This window comes from Vollenhovia emeryi, unplaced genomic scaffold, assembly GCF_000949405.1.
Source record: "Vollenhovia emeryi isolate VEMERY1.0 unplaced genomic scaffold, V.emery_V1.0 DF939122.1, whole genome shotgun sequence".
Lineage (NCBI taxonomy): Eukaryota > Metazoa > Arthropoda > Insecta > Hymenoptera > Formicidae > Vollenhovia > Vollenhovia emeryi.
The window spans coordinates 369,888-389,667 of record NW_011967244.1 but is presented as its reverse complement, the minus strand read 5'-3'; the positions used below and the strand labels follow the sequence as shown (position 1 = coordinate 389,667).

Below are 19,780 nucleotides of genomic sequence, written 5' to 3'. Positions count from 1 at the left end.
AAAAAAATCATCTGATCCTTCGCGAAATTAGAAAATCAATTGCAACTGCATGTTGTAATGGGACAAAGTACGATCATTGCAAAGGAGATTATTCCAATTCCTCGTTTCTATTCTTCGTTCCTCCGTAGAAAATGCTGCATTGGCGAAAAAATTCACTTGAGCGCACTCGCGGCTCTCAAATCGACTGATCGAGGCTGCAGTTTTGTATGAGTTCGATACGGTAACGCGGGGGTTGGATACGTCAGGCTCTCGACGAGGAATTTGCCAGGTAGATCAGTCGGGCGATGATCGTCGTCCAAGTTGCGTCTCGGCGAAATAACAGGTGCACCGTATGTGAAAATGGGTTTAGGTCACTTGCTGATGATCACCTTAACGTTGCTTATTGTTAGCACAGGTAAAACATTTCGTGATTTTTCAGTAAAGTTTTACTCTTTTTTTAACTTATTTATTATATTACTGGTTTTTAGGAACACAAGTTTTTTATCTCTAAATATAAATAATTATTTATTTTTCCAAGAGAGGGAAAGGCTAGTTAGTGCGTAAAAATGATTACCTATATTAATCCCGAAACAGCACAACGTCTCGCTTAAATTAGCAATAATTATTAGTTTTTATATTAATACTGTCATGTTTCTTTTATTGCTCACAAAATTAATGAATATTTAACTTGACATATTAATTCGTTTCTACTTCGTTTCCCTAGAGTTCTGTAGCCATTAAAAAGACTTTTTGTTCTGCTAATATTGTAACATCCATTTAAGAAGTTTTAGTCATTTTAACAGTCAATAGAAACTGCCTTGTTTAAGAATTGATTTCTTTGTTACCCCTTTTCAAAGTAAGAAAGGTGTATTGAACTTTCATCAACTCCATTTCGCGCTATGAGCTTTCCTCTCTTTTATAAATGTGACTTCTGAGAATGTTTGTGCACTAGTGACTGACAATAGCTTATTTTGAGCGGATATAAGATGCACGCAACAATGGCGGTAGCTGTGCTTACCTGCTGACCGAATACTTTGGTCGATCGGTTGATGAACGCATAAACCGCGCGTCTAAATTTAAGATTTGGACCATGCTTTGTTCGCGAATGTAATTTTACTCGGTTGATCGTTCCGGCTAGCGCGCGATGACGACGTTGCTCAACGTCAGCATCACGAAAGCTTTTTCGTTTGTCACAAAGTTTAATTATCAAGTTTAAAAGTCTCCCATTTAATTGTGTTTTGTTTGGATTTTGGCACCAACTTCGAAGAAGTCTCAGAAATAAAGAAAAAATCGAAACTAGATAATGTTTACCTTTTCATTTTTCTATTGTACATTTTAATTTTTCTTAGAAAGTATTAACTCGTGGCAAAAATTGATACGTAAAAGTGCATTCATTCAATCAATCAATAAGCCAATTTAAATTGAATGAATCGCTCTGCAACGTTCGCTCGAATCACGATCGTTTAGGATAGATGAATGAACGCACTCAACTATTTGTACCAAAAGTAATTCACTCTGGCGAATTAAAAGGGAGAATATTCATTGTTCCTCTATTACGTTACCATAATAGAAATGCACTGATAATCAAGCGGTCAGCCGGTCGGTCGGTTGCATACCGTGATCTCTGTGACCTGATATGCCTGTGTATACGTTAAATCTCATGCGATAGCTCATAGTGTAATCTCGGGGTTATCCAGTTAGATTTACGCCGCGTTCAGCAGTCGTATGCTCGTCGTCATCGCGTTCGTGTGTCACCCATCGCGATTGTCTCAGGTGGTTCCCTGCGATGCGTTTCTTCTGCCTAATCGCTCTTTTAGGTAAGAGAGCTCTTCCACCGTGTCCGCTCGATTTCCGCTTGTGATTACTCTTTTGTCACTTTACCTAACAAAAAATATCGATATGAAGAAATTAGGAGATACATATATCAGTTTTTTATAATTTATTTACCATTTCCTGGACGTGCGTGAAATATTTGTGAACATAATGTACTTCATATTCAGTATTTAATCTGATTATATATTTAATCAAATAATTTGTCACTTTACTGTAATAATTGTCTGAAAATTTTTGCAATCGTGATGTCGATTTATATGTAAACAGGGCAGTTTTCTTAATTTTCAAACCAATTGTTTAAATTTACTGATATACATTTATCTTTGAATTATTTATTTCAAGTATTCTTTTGTTCGCGCACTATCATTGTACTGACAGTTTTCAACAGTTTCGAATTTCACAGTTTTCCCTCTTTCTTAAAAACGTAGTTGTTTCTCTCATGAATATTTTGCAAATACATGGGTATATACAGAAAATAATATTTATTATTTAATAACATATATGGTAAACTATAAATGAATATTTCTTATTAAATATTCTTACTAGAAATAGTATTTTAATTTCAAATTTTGGAAGTGTGAAATTAATCTATTTCCAAATTTAATAATAGCGTAATAATAATAGTGAAATTGAAGTGTTTAGTAATAAATGGATATAAAAGGATCAGTTAAAAAAATTCTACGGTAGTGTGGTTGTCGAAAAAGATAATGGTGGTGATAAATTGAGATAATACCGACGTAGTGCGGGAAGTTTTTGACAAGAGCAATGCAAGAGAATGGCTGACGAAGACCCAATGTGCCGACAATATCGAACTATCTTAAGCATCCCTAACTATGAGTGAAACCCCGATCAGCCGGTCTTGCGCCCTATTCCCGCAGCGGAAGTGTGCATTATGCTCATTAAAATCTGCGGGTCGTTTGAATGTTGCGGCCGGTGCGCTGATCTAGAAAGCGCCGGCGTTTATCCGTAGATTGTGGTCTAATTGCCGGCCGCATTGACGGCTTTCGCGGAACGATCGCTTTACTCTCAGCACCGTCGCTTTCTTTGGCCACGACGGGAATAGGATTACGAATAAGTGCGAATAAATTCGTCGTGGTCCGAGCGGTCAATGAGGTCAATTCTGTTTCCTGTCGTGCGCGTTCAATTACTTATTAGGCCCAATGGGACGGACACGGTCGCGATATGTTGAACCGTTCGCGTGGCAATGACGTGGAAATAATTATATTTTATTAACAGTTCGTGCGAACTCGTCAAATTGATATTGCGAGCGCGAGGTCAGCGCCGGCTTTAGATCGCGATTATTACAGTGCTCACGTTTCTCCGCAATTTGCCTCATCTGAACTAATTTGCATGTAATGCTGAAACTGAGCAACCGGATTGAAACAAGTTGGAACAACCACATCGAGGCTGCACTGTTAATTATGGAGATCACTAATAGGAATGCATTACCTCGTTACGAGCTATCAGTTTGTGTAAAATTAATTTCAACGGCAATCATAATTATTATGATCGATAGTAATATTATTTAAAGACTAATGGCATTAATATTGACATTAATATGTTTGAAAGCTAATTTGTTTTATTTTTTCAATGTACTTAAAATGTGTAATATTAGCACAATGATTTCAATATTAATAGAACTAAATAGCGTCCTTAAATATCGGGAAAAAGAATCCTAAATGAAAAAAGTTATTCCAAAGGATAAACATTTTAATTTTGTGAATATACTATCGAAAGTTAACAATTCGATGTAAAAATAATTCATTTACGTGTACAAAGTTAACTCGACTATTTTAATTGTTTGTTAGGACGATTCAGTAACGTTTAATTGTCATGCCTTTTATCTATGTGTGTTTTTAGGGTATACTCTTAAAAGTTTATTCCTAAACAGTACAGCTATTCGTTGAAAAAATGAATACCTTTCTAATGCAAAGAAACTAACGAATATTATATAATTACAGGTTTTCAAGCATCGGAAGCATCTGACTGGGGATATTGGGGCAAATATGGTAATTATACGATGATTACGACAAAAGTTTTACACGCTGTGTACAAATCCGTGCAAATATATTCGTAATTCATACATTGATGTCACACAATTCTTCGATAAATGAAAGTTGGCGTTCAAAAATTAAGCTCTTATTTAAACAGAAACAAAGCCTTGTTAATATTAGACCAGGATCAAGGAGAGAATGATATGCTTCTACATTATCTTTTATTAGAAAGTTTAACTATGCAATATAATAATTTTGTCTTGACAGTGATACACCTTACAAGAATGTATAGAATTGTACGAAGGAACATAAATATTGAAATGATAAAATCGATCACGAGATGATGAGAAGTGTTTCACGTGATTTCAATATCAATGTTTGTGGAATTTTATTCTCAATAAGCGCAAAATGTGATAGATTCAATTTTCCTCATGTAGCTTATATGGAACTTACATTCAAGTCATTAGCGACCTGACAACAGCAGCCTTGAGTGTCAGTTAGAGGTATTTGAAAACTAAAGTCAGGTATATTGGTACAACATAAAACAAATTCAATCATCTAAATAAAAAGATAATATTTGACAGTACGCCATGAGACTCGAAAATGCAAGTAATTTACGATAAATTTTATACCTGTATTATAAATTAATGTATTTATACGTGTTTATTACGTCAGAAAGTTCTGATTTATTTTATCTAATATGTTTTATATACGAATTATTATCTACGGACTTCTGTAATGTTTATATATGTATATTACATGATCATCATCAATATAAAAAATACGTTATCACTAAGAGTTTATTCATGATATCTGCATTTACGCCTGTCCTTCGCTGATATTGTTTGTATTCGTGTACGTACAAATTGAATAAGTTCAAATTTAACTGTAAAACTAAAGAAAAATTACCCACTTAATTTTTACGAAGGCAAATTTTAATAAATATTAATATTCAGATGGTATATTTAAAATATATAAATGTTTTGTTTCATGTTGTACACAATCTCTCTGATTATAATCTCTCTTCAATACTATGCTGAATATTTTAGCTGGCATTTATTTCGACATAAATGTAAATTAATAATGTACCAGGAGTTTAATCTATGTATTTTATAATAAGATTTTATAGATATTTGTCTTAATTTTTGTTACAAGTTTAATTATTGCAAATGAAGTAAAGAAGACAAATCACACAATTGACTCGACCAAGAAGAGTAGAAGGTCTTATGATCTTCCATTAGATCAGGTCTCGTGAAAGCAATTTGTATCAACCGTGACTATCGTCGACAATCATCTTGAACATAAGGACTTTGCACTTCAGAATATGCAAATACCGTGGATTATCTTGTTAGAGTTTTACTTTAATAAATGGTATAAATAGATAAAGGATGTAGTGTAAAAATGGAATATATGAGTATACAGACGAAACGTACAAAAATAAGGTCATTATCAAAGTACAGGAAAAACTGTATATCGGGGAATTTTGTTACGGATGACATATTGTTTATTTCTTCCGTACATACTGTGAGTCATCATTGTCTTCCTGCTTCGAACAGTAATTCGATACTAGCTAATTGTAGCGTGTAACCTACCAATAATAGTGACGATATAAGTTCGGAATGTATTATTATCATTAAAATAGCACGTTCGCACGTTCACCGCCAGTACACATTAGTTTTACCGCGAAAGCGATTCAAAATAAGATAACATTTAATGACGTATCCATTTAGATTTTTAAAAATCCACAACATGAAAAAGGTAGTAATAATGATATTAATTTGTGACTGTAAATGACTGTGAATAACTATAACTACTATATCTTTAATATTAATTTAAGAATAATTCGTATCTTGCTGTAGTTGCAATTATATAATTGCAATGATATGAAATAACGTGATAAAAACTCTTTATGATATTCAATGCTATTATACTTTATAAGTGACACTACTGTCTACATGCTATTTAAATTTTTAAATGGTTGCATAGGCCCAGAAAACTGGACGGGAATATGTAAGACAGGAAAAAAACAGTCGCCGATTGATATCGTGACGGAAGATGCCTTAAGACTTGATCTCGGCGCTCTTAAATTCGATCGATACGACTTCGCGTTTTCTGGCATGCTGACTAACAACGGACATTCTGGTAAATAAATATTGTAATATATTACTTCAATCAGTGTTCGGTTGCACATTTTACTACAAAATTTTCCTAATGTATCATATTAAATCAACATCAATACGAGTTTGCAATATATTCCGCATAAATTCCGCAATGATGCAACTGTATTCTTTACGTACTTTTAATATTTTCTAATTGAAATTTTTTTATAGTGGAAATTCGACTTGACGGCGTGCCAATCCATCTCAGTAGTAAAACACTGTCGTCAGTATATGTTCTGGAACAAATGCATTTTCATTGGGGCGCAGAGCATACTGTGGACGGCGTACGTCACCCGCTGGAATTGCATTTAGTGCATTATGATAAAAAGTATACGAATATTAGCGAAGCCATGCAACACGAAGGCGGGCTTGCCGTGGTCGGTGTTCTATTTGAGGTGATAATACGTTACTTATTTTCACTTCTTTCCGCACTGAATCTTTTCCCAAGTGTGTATGGACGCAATGTTAACACTTGATGTCACACCGAGTCAAAATGACTCAGACTTTGACTTTGGCGTAAAATATCTTTTATGCAGGTTAAAAATGGTACAACTAACACCATTTATATAAGTTCATTTTTTTCAAAATTGTTTTCTTCAAGAATTTGTTCAACATGATGCTAGTTCAAGTATTAATTTTTTCTAATGAAAATATAATTTTTAATGTTTGAAGTTTATAATTTTTTCAAATAAACATAATTAATAGTTTCTAAACAGCGGCTCACTGAAAATTGGCTTGGGTCAAATTGACTCGCAATCAGTGTGACGGCCGAAACAAAGATGTGACAACCAGGTGTTAATTGATATTTTGTTATAGTTGAGCAATAATGACAATCCGGATCTGTCGCCGATCGTAGAAGCGACGAAGATGGTGTCGAATTGGGTGGGACACAGCATGGTACGCATAAGGTCTAAGTTGATACCTTTATTGTTTCTACCAAAGGATCATACGACGTATTACTTTTACGAGGGATCGTTAACTACACCCGGATGCCAAGAATCTGTTTTGTGGTTTGTTATGACCGAGAAACTCAAAGTGTCGGAAGCGCAGGTAATTTGAATATAAAAATGTATAAAATTGTATAAAATATTTGTTTTTGTGAGCATTAACTTTTTGAACGTTATATATTAATCTTACTTAGAATTAACCTACCATCAGGGTTGAGAAAGAAAAAAAATACTCTGCTTGCAGATGAATGTATTCAGAAACGTGGAGAGCAGCAATGGCACGCTAAAGTTCAATCACCGACCTGTTCAAAACCTCAACAACAGAAAAGTGTACCATCGCCTAGAGGGATATGTTAATGCATCCCAGGGTATGACCTGGAGTGTCTACCCACTTATCAGTGCTCTCCTAAGCAGACTTTTATACCAGAGTTCTTAATATGAAATAACTGAGTGCCAATCCGGATTTGATGTTACAATGCTTACAATGCGATAATTATGTGATATCATTTATTGCACTCACTGGACACCGAGATGTGCATTTATTATGATAAATTTACGCGCTCGTATAACTGCATATTTGGAAAACAATGTGTTTACCCCCCAAAAAAACCAATGAAACCTGCAGGACTATTATCAACATGATAGTCATCTCATATTGTACATAAAGATAAGATATATAGGTATATATAATTTTTACAAGCAGTGAAGAATTCCCTTCTTATAATTCGCTTTTCAATTTGTTGAACATATTAGGTTCGAATTTTTTACTAGTTAAATAACAAATATTTGAGTAACAGTGCATGCAGCATTCTTTTTGTATAAACAGTTTATACGATACAACAATTATCGCAGTATATCGCTATTTAACATTATCGAATATATTTGTAATGTACATACATAATTGATATTAACAATAATTGAGAATTTGATTTGCGAGCTTATGCTAAAACCAAATATAAAATGAGACGTACAGCTCATTTTTATTTAAAAAAAATATATATGTTCCTATTTCTATAGAAATAAAAATTATTTTAAAGATAATACTATATTATCCTGATTTATGTAACTTTATTTAATAATGACGGATTTTTAGCCAAACATAAAGTGAATCTAACTATCTTGGCAATTCTAAATTTCCAATTTTGTTTTATTTTATATTATTTTTTTACAAAATTTTGCTAATCAGTCATACATTAATTGGAAAAATAAAAGCATATTTTATATTTTATTTCTAAAATTGTTCTAGTTTAATTTGTTCTTCGTAATATGAAAGGTATCAAAAAATATTAGTATGGAGAAGAATTAAATTCAATTTGATTAAGAGATAAGTTACATGAACTAAGTTATATTAAGGTCACAAAATATTTTTTAATACCATTTCTAGAACATTTTTTTATTAAAATATAACACTTGCCGTATAATCGGTTAACATTTAATGAAAATGTATCAGTATAAACTGTACCTTTAGACAAAGTAGCACCAAAATCACTTAATATTTGTAGTTTGTTTGTTGTTGCTTGTGATATGTCTTAGATCACTGTGTATACGCCAAACAACGATAGTATCAGATGATAGCGTCAGATAATACCAAGTTTTGTGACGTCTCCCGTTTCTACTGGTTCTACAACATTTGGTGGAACATAAGATAATTGCCGCGATAAATGTAAGGATTTATATGAGGAACTTAATAATCATTTATGCTCTTAATAATAAGCCCAATTGAAAGTACAGAGCTACAGAGATGGTTTGATAAATGACAAACCATCGCTCAGTGCATAGTGCATCTTTATGAGCGTCTCTTTGTTCCCACTATTATACGATGGAAACTGTCATAAAATCATTATCTTTGTCAAAGGCAATATTTAATAATTCTACAGTATTTAATATCCGATATATCCACACAATAATCACAGAGCAGAAAGAGGCATGAAGGAAGAGAAATGCCATCCTTTGTCATATGACTGTCCATAATGTATTAGTAACAGACAGGAAGAGGTCAAGGAAATTATAAATTCCTTGACATAGAATTAAGTATCATTTTGAAATACCATAGGAAAAGTTATTACATTTTTACTTATAAAGAAAGAAACGACAGCGGCAGCACGTGAGACAGATATCACTGGAAGAGAACACGAACAATTGAAGTCTCAATCTTTACACGCTGCGTTTGCCAAGATATTTCTGGTTTACCACGACAAGAAGGGAATGAATTTCAGAAATGTAAATCTTTTAAACAGTCGAGTGAACATGCTCTCGGGGAATTTATTACCGGTAGCAGCTAATAATTCGCAGTTCTCGGCGATCTGTCGTACTTACAGCATCGCCGTGTGGTTAATAGAATTGATTCACACAATCGCGTTGATCGCCGGAGTTATCTTGTCACCGAATGGAACGGACGGCACTATTGCCATCGTGGTCACCGTGGAGGCGTCTTTCATGCTTACGCGTCTTTATTCACGCAAGAAGCTGATGGATAAAATAATCCAAGGCATGAATGATATCTTGCAAAATGCGGACGAGATTATGAAAGACATCATAAAATCGGCCCTGAAGCCCATAATAATGCCGTTTGTAATATATGGAGTGACCAGTGTGATATCTGTCACGATATGGACCGTACAGCCAATCGTATTGGTCTTCGAGAAATCCACCTTTTTCTATACAGATTACAATTTGCCAGCCGCTTTCGGCGCTGAGCCGTTCTCCAGCCGCGTGCTGATTCCTTCGACAATTATTATGACAATTGGCAGCGTTTATCTGTTTCTTAAAAAATTCGGCGTGGACGTGTACATGATGCATTTGGTGTTGATGTTAACGGCGCAATATCGATACGTGGCGGTGAAGCTCACGATACTATTTCGGGATCTACAGAATTGTGACGAATCTGAAAAGAAACATCGCCCTATCGAGAATCAATGGGTCGAAAGAGAATTAAGAAAATTATGCCAGCACCAGAATACTGTTTTAAAGTAAGTCATAATAATATAATTACTGAAGTAGATATTGAATAATGGATAGAGATGCATTTGAATTATTGAACAACGGAATTTTTGCCAATTAATTACACGATTACATATTTGAGTCGCTGATTTAGAAATATAAAAATCTTTAAATCTTCTTTTTCTATAAACCTTCTTAACTTTAACGTTTAGTAGAGTCTTAAAGTTTTTATTAGACACGTGATTTTTTAAATAATATTTTGTATACCCTGTACACTTCTTTCAGCATGTCATTTATATTAAAGGAACTTCTATCGGTAAACTTTAGCCTACTCTATATCAACAACGTGTTTCGATTCTGTTTCATTGGTATTTTACTAAGCTCAGTGAGTATAAATTACTGATGTTATTATTACACATATATAACTATAATCTTATTCTCTCAAAGAAAAATTTAGTAACTTTAAAAAGTTGATTCTTCCTAGTAACTCGAGATATTCTACTATATTAACAGATCTATTAATATAGATTAATCATACAATGTTATGCTTGTTTATTTAAGAAAATTGTTTAATTAATGGATTTCTACTGGGAATTTGAAAGTAAATTTTTTAAATAATTTCTGCACGTTATATGAATTAGATTTTTATTAAATTAAAAATTTAAATCGGTAATTTTCAATTACAAAAGTAAAAATGTTGGCTTTGCTCAGATATTCTTTACTTGAAATTTTCTGACAAATGTTTTATGTGTTTTAGGTACCATCAATGACTCTTGCAGAAGGAGTTTCAGTCATCTCATTTGCACTTGGTTCCCTAACGCAATTCTTTCTGTTGTGTTCTTCTGTACAAACATTATCGGATGCAGTAAGAGTTATCATTTTACATTATATAAATCACTTTTACTTTGCAATTAATATATTGATATCAAAGAAGATATATTATTCATTTCTTGATTTTTATATCATTATTTCAGTTTACTGTTGCACATTTAAACATTAAATATACGAAAATGTAATCTAACCATAAAAAGAACAAATAATTTGTGCAATTTTATTTAACTGTTGTATAAATAATCAAGATAATGGATAATTATGAATTATAAATATTGATAACAAGATTAAATAAAAAATTGTAATTTATAACTATGATTAATTATGTTCTATTTTTGCACTAACTATAGAGCACCGAAGTAACAGATAAAGCATTTGATGAAGGCTGGTATCAATTTAGACCATCAATCAAACGTACATTTATATTATTGATATTGGCAAACAATCTTGAATGCAAAATTGCAACAATTGGAAAATTCAACTTATCTTTGCCTTCATTTATGACGGTAAAATTTATCATATATGTATATTTCTTATATGTGTTTTAAAGTAATTAATATCTTAGGATTAAGTCTTTTACATGGTATTCTTAATGCTGTTTTAGATCATGAACCAATCATATTCAATCGCTCTCCTGTTTTTAAGAGCAAAATGAAAAATCATATTATGCACGCAATAAAATTTAATGATGTAAGGTAGAAGATAGTTACTTGTGAGGTAGAAGATAGTTACTTGTGAGACAAAGAAAATTGAGACTAATATTTTAAAGACTAAGCACATAAATAAATTTGTTTTACATAACAACATAAAAATTACTGTAAAAATAATAATGAACTACAATACATGGAAACATGATGTTGCTAAAAGACTAGTTCTTTGTCTCCTATTGCTATCTTTTTTATTATTCTCACAATAGAAAATAACCAAATAACTGAGTTAAAGATTTAAAATATTTATAATATCTGTGACACTTACTTTAATTTAACAAAAAGTATCAGCACATATAACTTAAATATATGTAATTGTATTTAAAAAATACACATACGTCTTTATATATTAATGTATGTCTAATTCTTCTGAGAAATTTATCAACGATGATAAAAACATGCTCGTTTAGTAATTTTGCGAACAATAATTTTGATTTTCTATTAATCATTTTTTCTGTTAATTTCAGTTGTTTCATCAAATTTTTGCCTTTTTATTTTTCATATTTACTAACACGAACTTTTGCATTATAAATTTTACTATTCTACTCAATATTATAAGATAAAAGAATTAAATTTTAGAATATGTATAAACTTATCTTTAATTTTGGCGCAACGTCCCATATCACTATTTTGTAGTAATTTTGTAGTAAAAATAAGTTAAAAATATCAACGTTTTGTCTTTTTACGGCCGCGGAAACATCTAACACTCTTTTTGACTTTTTTAAAACTTTCAACTTACCATAAAAACGGGACATATTTCATGAAAAAACATAAGTTTATTTTTTACCGCGAATAAGGTGGTCTCATATAACTTAATATTCCTAGTACGTCACTTTTTGTACACTTTTTATTGTAGATAAATGAGAATACTCCAATCAACAATTCTCCATACCAGACCATAGCACCAGTTAGTATATCAAGTTCTGCGACAACTCTCAGTTCCATTAGTTCTACAATTAACGGTACATAAGATAATGGCTGTGAGAATGTAGAGATGAAGGGTCGTGACAATGTAGGAATTAAATTCCGAGGGTCTTAATCATTTATACTCTTAATAACAGAGTCAAAAATAAAGGGAACCAATCCTGTATCTTATAATGTAGTCAAAATGCAAACTGTCCCTTTAAAAAGAGACAAACTGCTTAATTTTAGCATTTTCATTATATTAAGATACACAATTGACCCCCACGGCTATATTCCACGAACTATCGCTAATTGTATAGCGATCTTTATGAGATTCTCTTTGTTCCTGTTATTATACGTTGCAGACCCTCACAAAATCATTATCTTTGTCATAGATATGGTCAGACAATATTTAATATTCGATATGTCCACACGATAATTACAAAGTAGAGATACAAGAGAAATTAATTGACAGGAAAGAAATGCCACCCTTTGTCATACGACTACTCATTACAGAGGGAGAAATAAAGGGAATTATAAATTCCTTCAAATATAATTGCCCATAGTTTTGAAATACTAAAGAAAATGTCATTCATTTCGCTTCTAAGAGAAGAAGTGATAGCGGCAGTGCGTGAGGTAAATATCACCGAAAGGGAAAGCATGAACAACTGAAGTTTCAATTCTAACATTTCTCTGCATTTGCCAAGATATTTCCGACTTGCCATACATGAATACACGACACAAAGGGAATGGATTTCAAAAATGTGAATCCTTTAAACAGTCGAGTGAACAAGATCTCAGGGAATTTATTCCCAATAACGACCAATAAGTCACAATTTTCAGTAACGTATCGTATTTACAGTGCCATTGTATGGTTAATAGAATTGATCTACATGATTGGGTTGATTTCCGGGCTTATACTATCACCAGCGGAGAAGATTTTGAAGGACGGAATTCTCTCCATTGTGGTGATCATGGAGACATCTTTTATGCTCACGTGTCTTTATTTACGCACAAAGCTGATGAAGGAAATAATCCACAAGATAAACAATATCTTGCAAAATGCGGACGAGACTATGAAGAATATTATAAACTCGAAAATAAAACCTATAACAATGCCGTTCGTAATATATGGTGTGACCAGTGTGATATCTGTCGGGATATGGCACTTACAACCGCTTGTGTTGGTCTTTGAGAAATCCACCTTTGTCTATGCAGATTATAATTTGCCAACTGCTTTCAGCCCCGAGCCATTCTCCAGCCTCGTTTTAATTCCCTCAACCGTTATTGCGGCACTTGGCGGCATTTATTTGTTCCTTAAAAAATTCAGTGTGGATATTTACATGATGCATTTGGTATTGATGTTAACAGCCCAATATAGATACACAGCGACAAAGCTTAAGATGCTATTTCAGAATCTACAGGACTATCATTACAAATCTGAAGAAACGCATATTCCTGTAAAAGCTCAATCGGTGAAAAAAGAATTGAAAGAATTATGTCACCATCAGAATGCTGTATTAAAGTAAGTCATAATAATGTGATTATTTAAATAGATATTGGGAATAATGAAGAGAAATAGATTAGCGTTCCAGTATCTCATTTGACTTAAAAGGGTACCGAAAGTATTGTTTTGCCTTTTAATTATACAACTACACTTTTGAGTCACTGATGATATAAAGGAAAATAAAATTTTACAAATCCTATTTTCTACAGATCTTCTTAACTTTATGTATCCCTAGTAGCACAGTGCATTAGTTAAACTTTGGCTAAACATTGGTCGAATATTGGTTATATTGAACCAACGTTTAGCCAATGTTTAGCTAATGCACTGTGCGACTAGGGGTAGAATATTAAAGTTTTTGTTACTCTATGTAGCTTTATTTTACAGTATTTTATCCACTTTGTTCTTTTTTTTAGGATATCATGTATAGTAAAGGAACTATTATCTATCAACTTCAGTATACTCCATATTAATAATGTGTTTCGCTTCTGTTTTTTGGGTATCTTTTTAAGTACAGTGAGTAATAATAACATCATTATTACAAAAGAACAATTTGTTACAGTAACTCTTTTTTAATATAGATCAATTTAATATTTGTCGTACAGTATCTTAAAGTTAATATCACAACTTTTATTTTAAATTATTAATAGATTTCTAATGAGTAGAATAATCTCGATTATGAAATATCAAGTTTATTTTGTGAAATTGCTGGAAATCTATAGACAGAATTTAGAATTTTAATAGCTCATTTGAAGAGAATTTAATAAGTTTTAAGTTGCTAAAGTGTAAAATTGAATTTTTTAAATTAATTTCATTAATTTATAAAATTTTATTCAGTTATTATTTTTTCTGAAAATTAGAAAAATATGTAAAAAGCGCTTTATGCGGAATCGAAAAAGTATGCTCCTATATCCCTCGAGAAAGCGTTAATATAGTGCTAACTACATCAATATTGCGATTAGAAATTATTAAATGTTTCTGAAGCACAAATGTAATAAAGAAGCTTATTTACAATAATCGCAAACTCACTTGTTGGATTGATTTCCGGGGTTATACTATCACTAGCGGAGGTTTTAAAGAATGGCACACTCTCCATTGTGGTGGTCTTAGAGGCACCTTTGATGCTTATACGTCTTTATTTACGCAAAAAGCTAATGAAAACCGATGTACTCCGAATGTACTCTTCTTTATGGTCAGACTCTACAAAACTTGAAAGTTTCTAACAATTGTTTTATTTATTTTAGATACCATCAATGACTTTTCCAGAAGCAGCTTCAGTCGTCTTCTTTGCAATTGGTTCGCTACTACAATTCTTTTTGTTATGTTCTTCTGTTCAAACATTATTAGACGCGGTAAGATTTATCACTCCATTATATAAATTAGTTTTATTTTATGAACAATATTATTGTTATTAAAGAAGACATTATTAATGTGTTAAATGTAGTGTGTCCCATTTCAATCACGTGCCTGATAATTATATGTATACTCTCTTTATTATTAAATTTAAAAAAGTTTAATTTGTACAATTTTGTTTGAGTATACTTATATAATATAATACTTCACATAATTATGAATTTTAAATGTCTGTGATAGGATTAAATAGAAAATATGTAAGTTATAACTATGATTTAGTATGTACTTATTCTATATTTTTATAGAGTACCGAAGTAACAGATAAAGCATTTAATGAAGGCTGGTATGAATTTGAACCATCAGTTCAACGTACGTTTATATTATTGATAATGGCAAATAACTTAGAATGTAGGATTGCAGCGATTGGAAGATTTGATTTATCTTTGCCTTCATTTATGACGGTAAAATTTATTATATACATATAACTACTTGTTACATGTGTTTTGAAATAATTAATACTTAAGTCTATTATTGTATTTTCTAATGGTATTTTAGATTATAAACCAATCATATTCAATCGCTCTCCTATTTTTAAGAGCAAAATAAAAGAACCATATTCCGCAGGTAATAATAATATTAAATTTCGTAGATAGAAAATAAATAGTTACTTGACACAAAGAACATTAAAGCAAATATTTTTAAGAAGAAACACGTAAATAAATTGTATTGCATAATAATTTAAAGATTATGGCTATAACAGTGTATTGAATTACTATTAAAACATAAAAATATTATAATATTTTTCAAAAATTTACTCTTTGTGTCCTATCACTGTTTTCTATTATTCTTTAAATAAAAAATATAAAGTGTCTAAATTTATATATTTAATTTGTTATATTTATAATATCTGTACCATTTACTTTGGTAAAAAAGATGTTAGCACATATAACTCGTGTATTCAATTGTATTGAAAAAATATATGTTTATATTCATGTTTGCCTAACTAGAACAATACATTACGCGCGCTACGCCTCATTTAGCATTTGCCTTATTTTTACAATTTTTAGGGTAGATTGTGCCATTCTTGATAAGTTAGTTACAACTCAAGTATTCAAAATTGTATTAAAATATAGATATTTATATAAATTTTTGTCTAATTTTTCTGAAAAGTCTATCAACGACAAAAAACACGAAATTGTTATATTTCCAACATTATTAATTGTTGTATTCTGTTAATTATTTTTTACTTGTTAATCATTATTTTCCGACTACTTGTTAGTCTACATATCTCATTGTCAATATCTCAGTCAATATATTTGATTTATCCTCTTCGACAACACGTACGTATACTTTCGAAAATCTTAAAATATCTTCTATATTTCTAGAATAAACAAAAGATATAAAATAATTGCTATTTCGTATCGTGACTAGAACTACGTAGAGTGTATAGTCACATTTTCTTGGCAAATGACTCTTATACTTGTCTAATATACTTGTAAATTATATATTATTGTGATATAATTTTAACCAGGAAAGAAAAGGCTAGTACATACTTTAATCCTGTGATAACCATGCATTTGATTTGTACAGCATCCAAATTTTTACAATACTTATTTTACTCACTGCAAACAAAGCCGCAGTTTACTGTCGACTGAGAGTTAGCATTAGGCACTATGAATCCCTTGCGGTTCTGCGGCGAACATAGTTCTATAAGATAATTATCACTTCATATCACAGGGACAATTGCAAGAAAATTAGTGATCATATTTACTTTGCGAAGTACCGAAAAAGTCTTCGTTGAGTACAGCATGGTTCAGTACGACATTCCTTTATAGGATACATTTACACATTGATCACAGAATAAAAGTAATTACAACGAAATGAATAGATACTGTCACTGCTTGCCGTACGACTGTATACAATGTATTAATAAAAGCTAGAGAAATAAAGCATCAAACAGAATAGCGAATTATGGAAAATAGAGGGACACTGGGGTAATCATTTCTGAAATACGAACAGAATAGATCTATACCTCTCTATAAAAAGAAACATTCGCAGTGACAGAACAGGAGTTAATGTAATATCAAGCAATCAAAGCTTAAGATTTCGTGGCTACACTTTTCAAAATAATTTTAATTTATTGCGAGCAAATTATCGCGACACTAAAGAAGATGGACTTCCAAAATGTAAACCCCCTAAATGTAAAATTAAATATACTCTCAGGCAATTTGTTACCAATGACTAGCGATAATTCGTCGTTTCCCTTAGTGTGGAAAATGTATAGCATTGTCATATGGCTAATCGAACTGATTCAAACCAGCGCAACAATCTGCGGATATGTATCAGTGGCAAATAGTGACACTCTGCAGGATAGTGGAACGGTCAGCTTCGTGGTGAGCATTCAAGTATTTATTTTGCTCACGCGAATGTACGCCTCCAGAGATCTAGCGAGTCAATTAATCCAAAAGTTCAACAGCTTTCTGCGCTCTGAGGACGAGAGTATGAAAAGCATTGTGAATTCGACCATGAAACCATTGGAGATTCCGCTAGAATTTTATAGCATAGGTGGTACTGCATCCGTAATACTATGGTGCTGTTTACCATTCTTTCTGATTATCAAGAAGAAATATTTCTTCTACGAAGATTATGCAATGATAGCAGCCTTCTCGAAACAGCCATTTTCGACCAATGTTTTTGTGCTAGGCAATATTATGGAAGGTATTTCTAGCGGTTACATGTTTCTAAAGAAAGTTGCCATAGACATCTATATGATAAATATCGTGATGCTGATGACGGCGCAGTATCGCTACGTTGCAGTGAAGCTCGCGACAATACTTCGCAACGATGCTTCAGAAGAGAATGAGAACTGTGAATTCCAGAAGGAGCGTTCTCTATTGACGGAGAAAAAGATGAAGGCGTTATGTCGACATTATAACACTGTAATTCTGTAAGTAAACATTCACAATTTTTACAATTAACGTCGCTTATTTTCTAACTTTTCTGAATCATTACGTATTTCGAAATTTATTACGTAATACGAAATTAAGTTTTTAGTTTCATTGATTAATTACTAATATCAGACAATCATTGCTTTCTTTTCAGCACGATGTTAACATTAAAAAAATTCCTATCTTTGAATATGAGTTATATATACTTGAATAATATCGTTCTTTTCTGTTTCATCGACGTTCTTATCGTAAATATAGTAAGTAAAAACTGATACATAACAGTAAGTATTCTAGAAATACTTTTTTTAACGACCAAAGACAAGGATTTGATGTTATTAAATTATCATGTATTTTGTGTGTCACATTCAGATAGTGTCAAGGGCTTACTTGCAAGTACCCGTGATTGTTATGTATTTATGTGGTACTTTAATACAACTTTATATTATGTGCTTCTGCATTCATCAATTATTAGACGCGGTAAATTTTCCTGCAATATAATTTTATCGCCTTTTCGTTCCAGTTACTATAACAATTCGAACATTTTTTAATTGGTGCGTGACGAAGCTTTTGTTTCACTAAAAGTATAATAACTAACTGTACAAAAAATAACTATTCCTTTAAGAGAAAATAAACACAAAGTATTGTCGGTACTAAAGATTGCACATAAGCATAGGAAATGTTGTTGGTAATTATTTGTGATCTTTTAAATATTATTTTTTGTAAAATTTAGAGTAAAGAAGTAACAGATGAAGCATTTCATGAGAAATGGTATCAATTTGGACCATCGCTAAAATATATGTTCAGGATGATTATGATGGCCAATAATTTAAACAGTAAATTTTCGATTACTGAAAAGTTTAGTCTATCTCTCCCTTCATTTTTATCGGTGAGATTACTAATATCATTATTCAATATTATTACCTGTATTAAATACTGACATTCCAAATTACTTTCCATAAATTTTCGAACAATTGTGTACATACAAATGAGCTATTTAAGCATACTTTTAAATTTCTTTTTCTTCATTCTTATAAGTTTTTCAGATTTTAAATCAATCATATTCGATTGCTCTTTTGCTTTTAAAAATGAAGTGAACATTGACGAGGATATTTATTCCGTTTCGAACATTGCATCTTTATATTCTTTACACAACTTTAGTTTGTAATAAAATTTAATTATATGACTAATCAGTATTGTTGATATTTGTACTACTTGTTTTAGAAGAGAAAACATTACGAAATAAGACTTCATCACTGGCCATTTTGCCATCCCTGAGCGCGCGAAATTCTAGCTTTGCTATTCGAGATGTTTAAACTGTTCCCATTTGAAAATTATTATAGCCTCGACTTTTTCGTATTAGAATTTTCTTCTCAAAATGTTACAAAGTGTTTGTCATTAAAATATTTATCGCCAGTTTAGGTACACCCTGTATAAAAACGTGGTTCTTAGTAGCATAGAACATTATTAACACGTTCTGATTAGCTTAATGTAAACTAAACTGCAGTTTTCTGTCTATTTGGAAGAACGTTTTAAAAGCATTAGCACCGCAACCCCTTTGCCACTAGTAGCTCTACTACATGCTTATACAGAAGTAGTACCATAACATAATTATTACTTTTCAAAGTGCATATGCAGGAAGACGGTGATCCTCCCCTTGTAATAAACGAAATGATATATAGTCT

General features: G+C 31.8%; 4 protein-coding genes across 7 annotated transcripts; all 4 read left to right on the top strand.

Annotated features, from left to right (window-relative positions):
• The first annotated feature begins 264 nt into the window (after positions 1-264).
• LOC105569856 (carbonic anhydrase 2-like) lies at positions 265-7,951 on the top strand. Its single transcript, XM_012026632.1, has 6 exons — positions 265-394; positions 3,774-3,821; positions 5,793-5,948; positions 6,137-6,360; positions 6,782-7,015; positions 7,157-7,951. The coding sequence occupies exons 1-6, from the start codon at positions 340-342 to the stop codon at positions 7,346-7,348; spliced, it is 909 nt and encodes a 302-aa protein (XP_011882022.1). The 5' UTR covers positions 265-339; the 3' UTR covers positions 7,349-7,951.
• Positions 7,952-8,520: 569 nt separating this feature from the next.
• On the top strand, positions 8,521-12,376 carry LOC105569857 (odorant receptor 22c-like). Of its 2 annotated transcripts, XM_012026634.1 has the most exons (6): positions 8,521-8,575; positions 8,995-9,881; positions 10,138-10,237; positions 10,610-10,717; positions 11,034-11,189; positions 12,247-12,376. In XM_012026634.1, the coding sequence occupies exons 2-6, from the start codon at positions 9,118-9,120 to the stop codon at positions 12,358-12,360; spliced, it is 1,242 nt and encodes a 413-aa protein (XP_011882024.1). In that variant the 5' UTR covers positions 8,521-8,575; positions 8,995-9,117; the 3' UTR covers positions 12,361-12,376. The 2 variants fall into 2 exon arrangements, with proteins under 2 accessions (XP_011882024.1, XP_011882023.1); XM_012026633.1 differs by lacking the exon at positions 12,247-12,376 and adding an exon at positions 11,288-11,683 and having other exon boundaries at positions 8,527-9,881.
• Positions 12,377-12,878: 502 nt separating this feature from the next.
• Positions 12,879-15,969, top strand: LOC105569858. The gene is made up of 6 exons (XM_012026635.1): positions 12,879-12,929; positions 13,001-13,818; positions 14,214-14,313; positions 15,042-15,149; positions 15,456-15,611; positions 15,706-15,969. Exons 2-6 carry the CDS (start codon positions 13,043-13,045, stop codon positions 15,754-15,756), a joined length of 1,191 nt encoding a protein of 396 aa, XP_011882025.1. The 5' UTR covers positions 12,879-12,929; positions 13,001-13,042; the 3' UTR covers positions 15,757-15,969.
• A 981-nt stretch (positions 15,970-16,950) lies between these two features.
• On the top strand, positions 16,951-19,429 carry LOC105569855. Of its 3 annotated transcripts, none has more exons than XM_012026631.1 (6): positions 16,951-17,336; positions 17,419-18,097; positions 18,253-18,355; positions 18,468-18,575; positions 18,829-18,984; positions 19,142-19,429. In XM_012026631.1, the coding sequence occupies exons 2-6, from the start codon at positions 17,427-17,429 to the stop codon at positions 19,190-19,192; spliced, it is 1,089 nt and encodes a 362-aa protein (XP_011882021.1). In that variant the 5' UTR covers positions 16,951-17,336; positions 17,419-17,426; the 3' UTR covers positions 19,193-19,429. The 3 variants fall into 3 exon arrangements, with proteins under 3 accessions (XP_011882021.1, XP_011882020.1, XP_011882018.1); XM_012026630.1 differs by having other exon boundaries at positions 16,951-17,543; positions 17,619-18,097; XM_012026628.1 differs by having other exon boundaries at positions 16,951-18,097.
• The last annotated feature ends 351 nt before the right edge of the window (positions 19,430-19,780 follow it).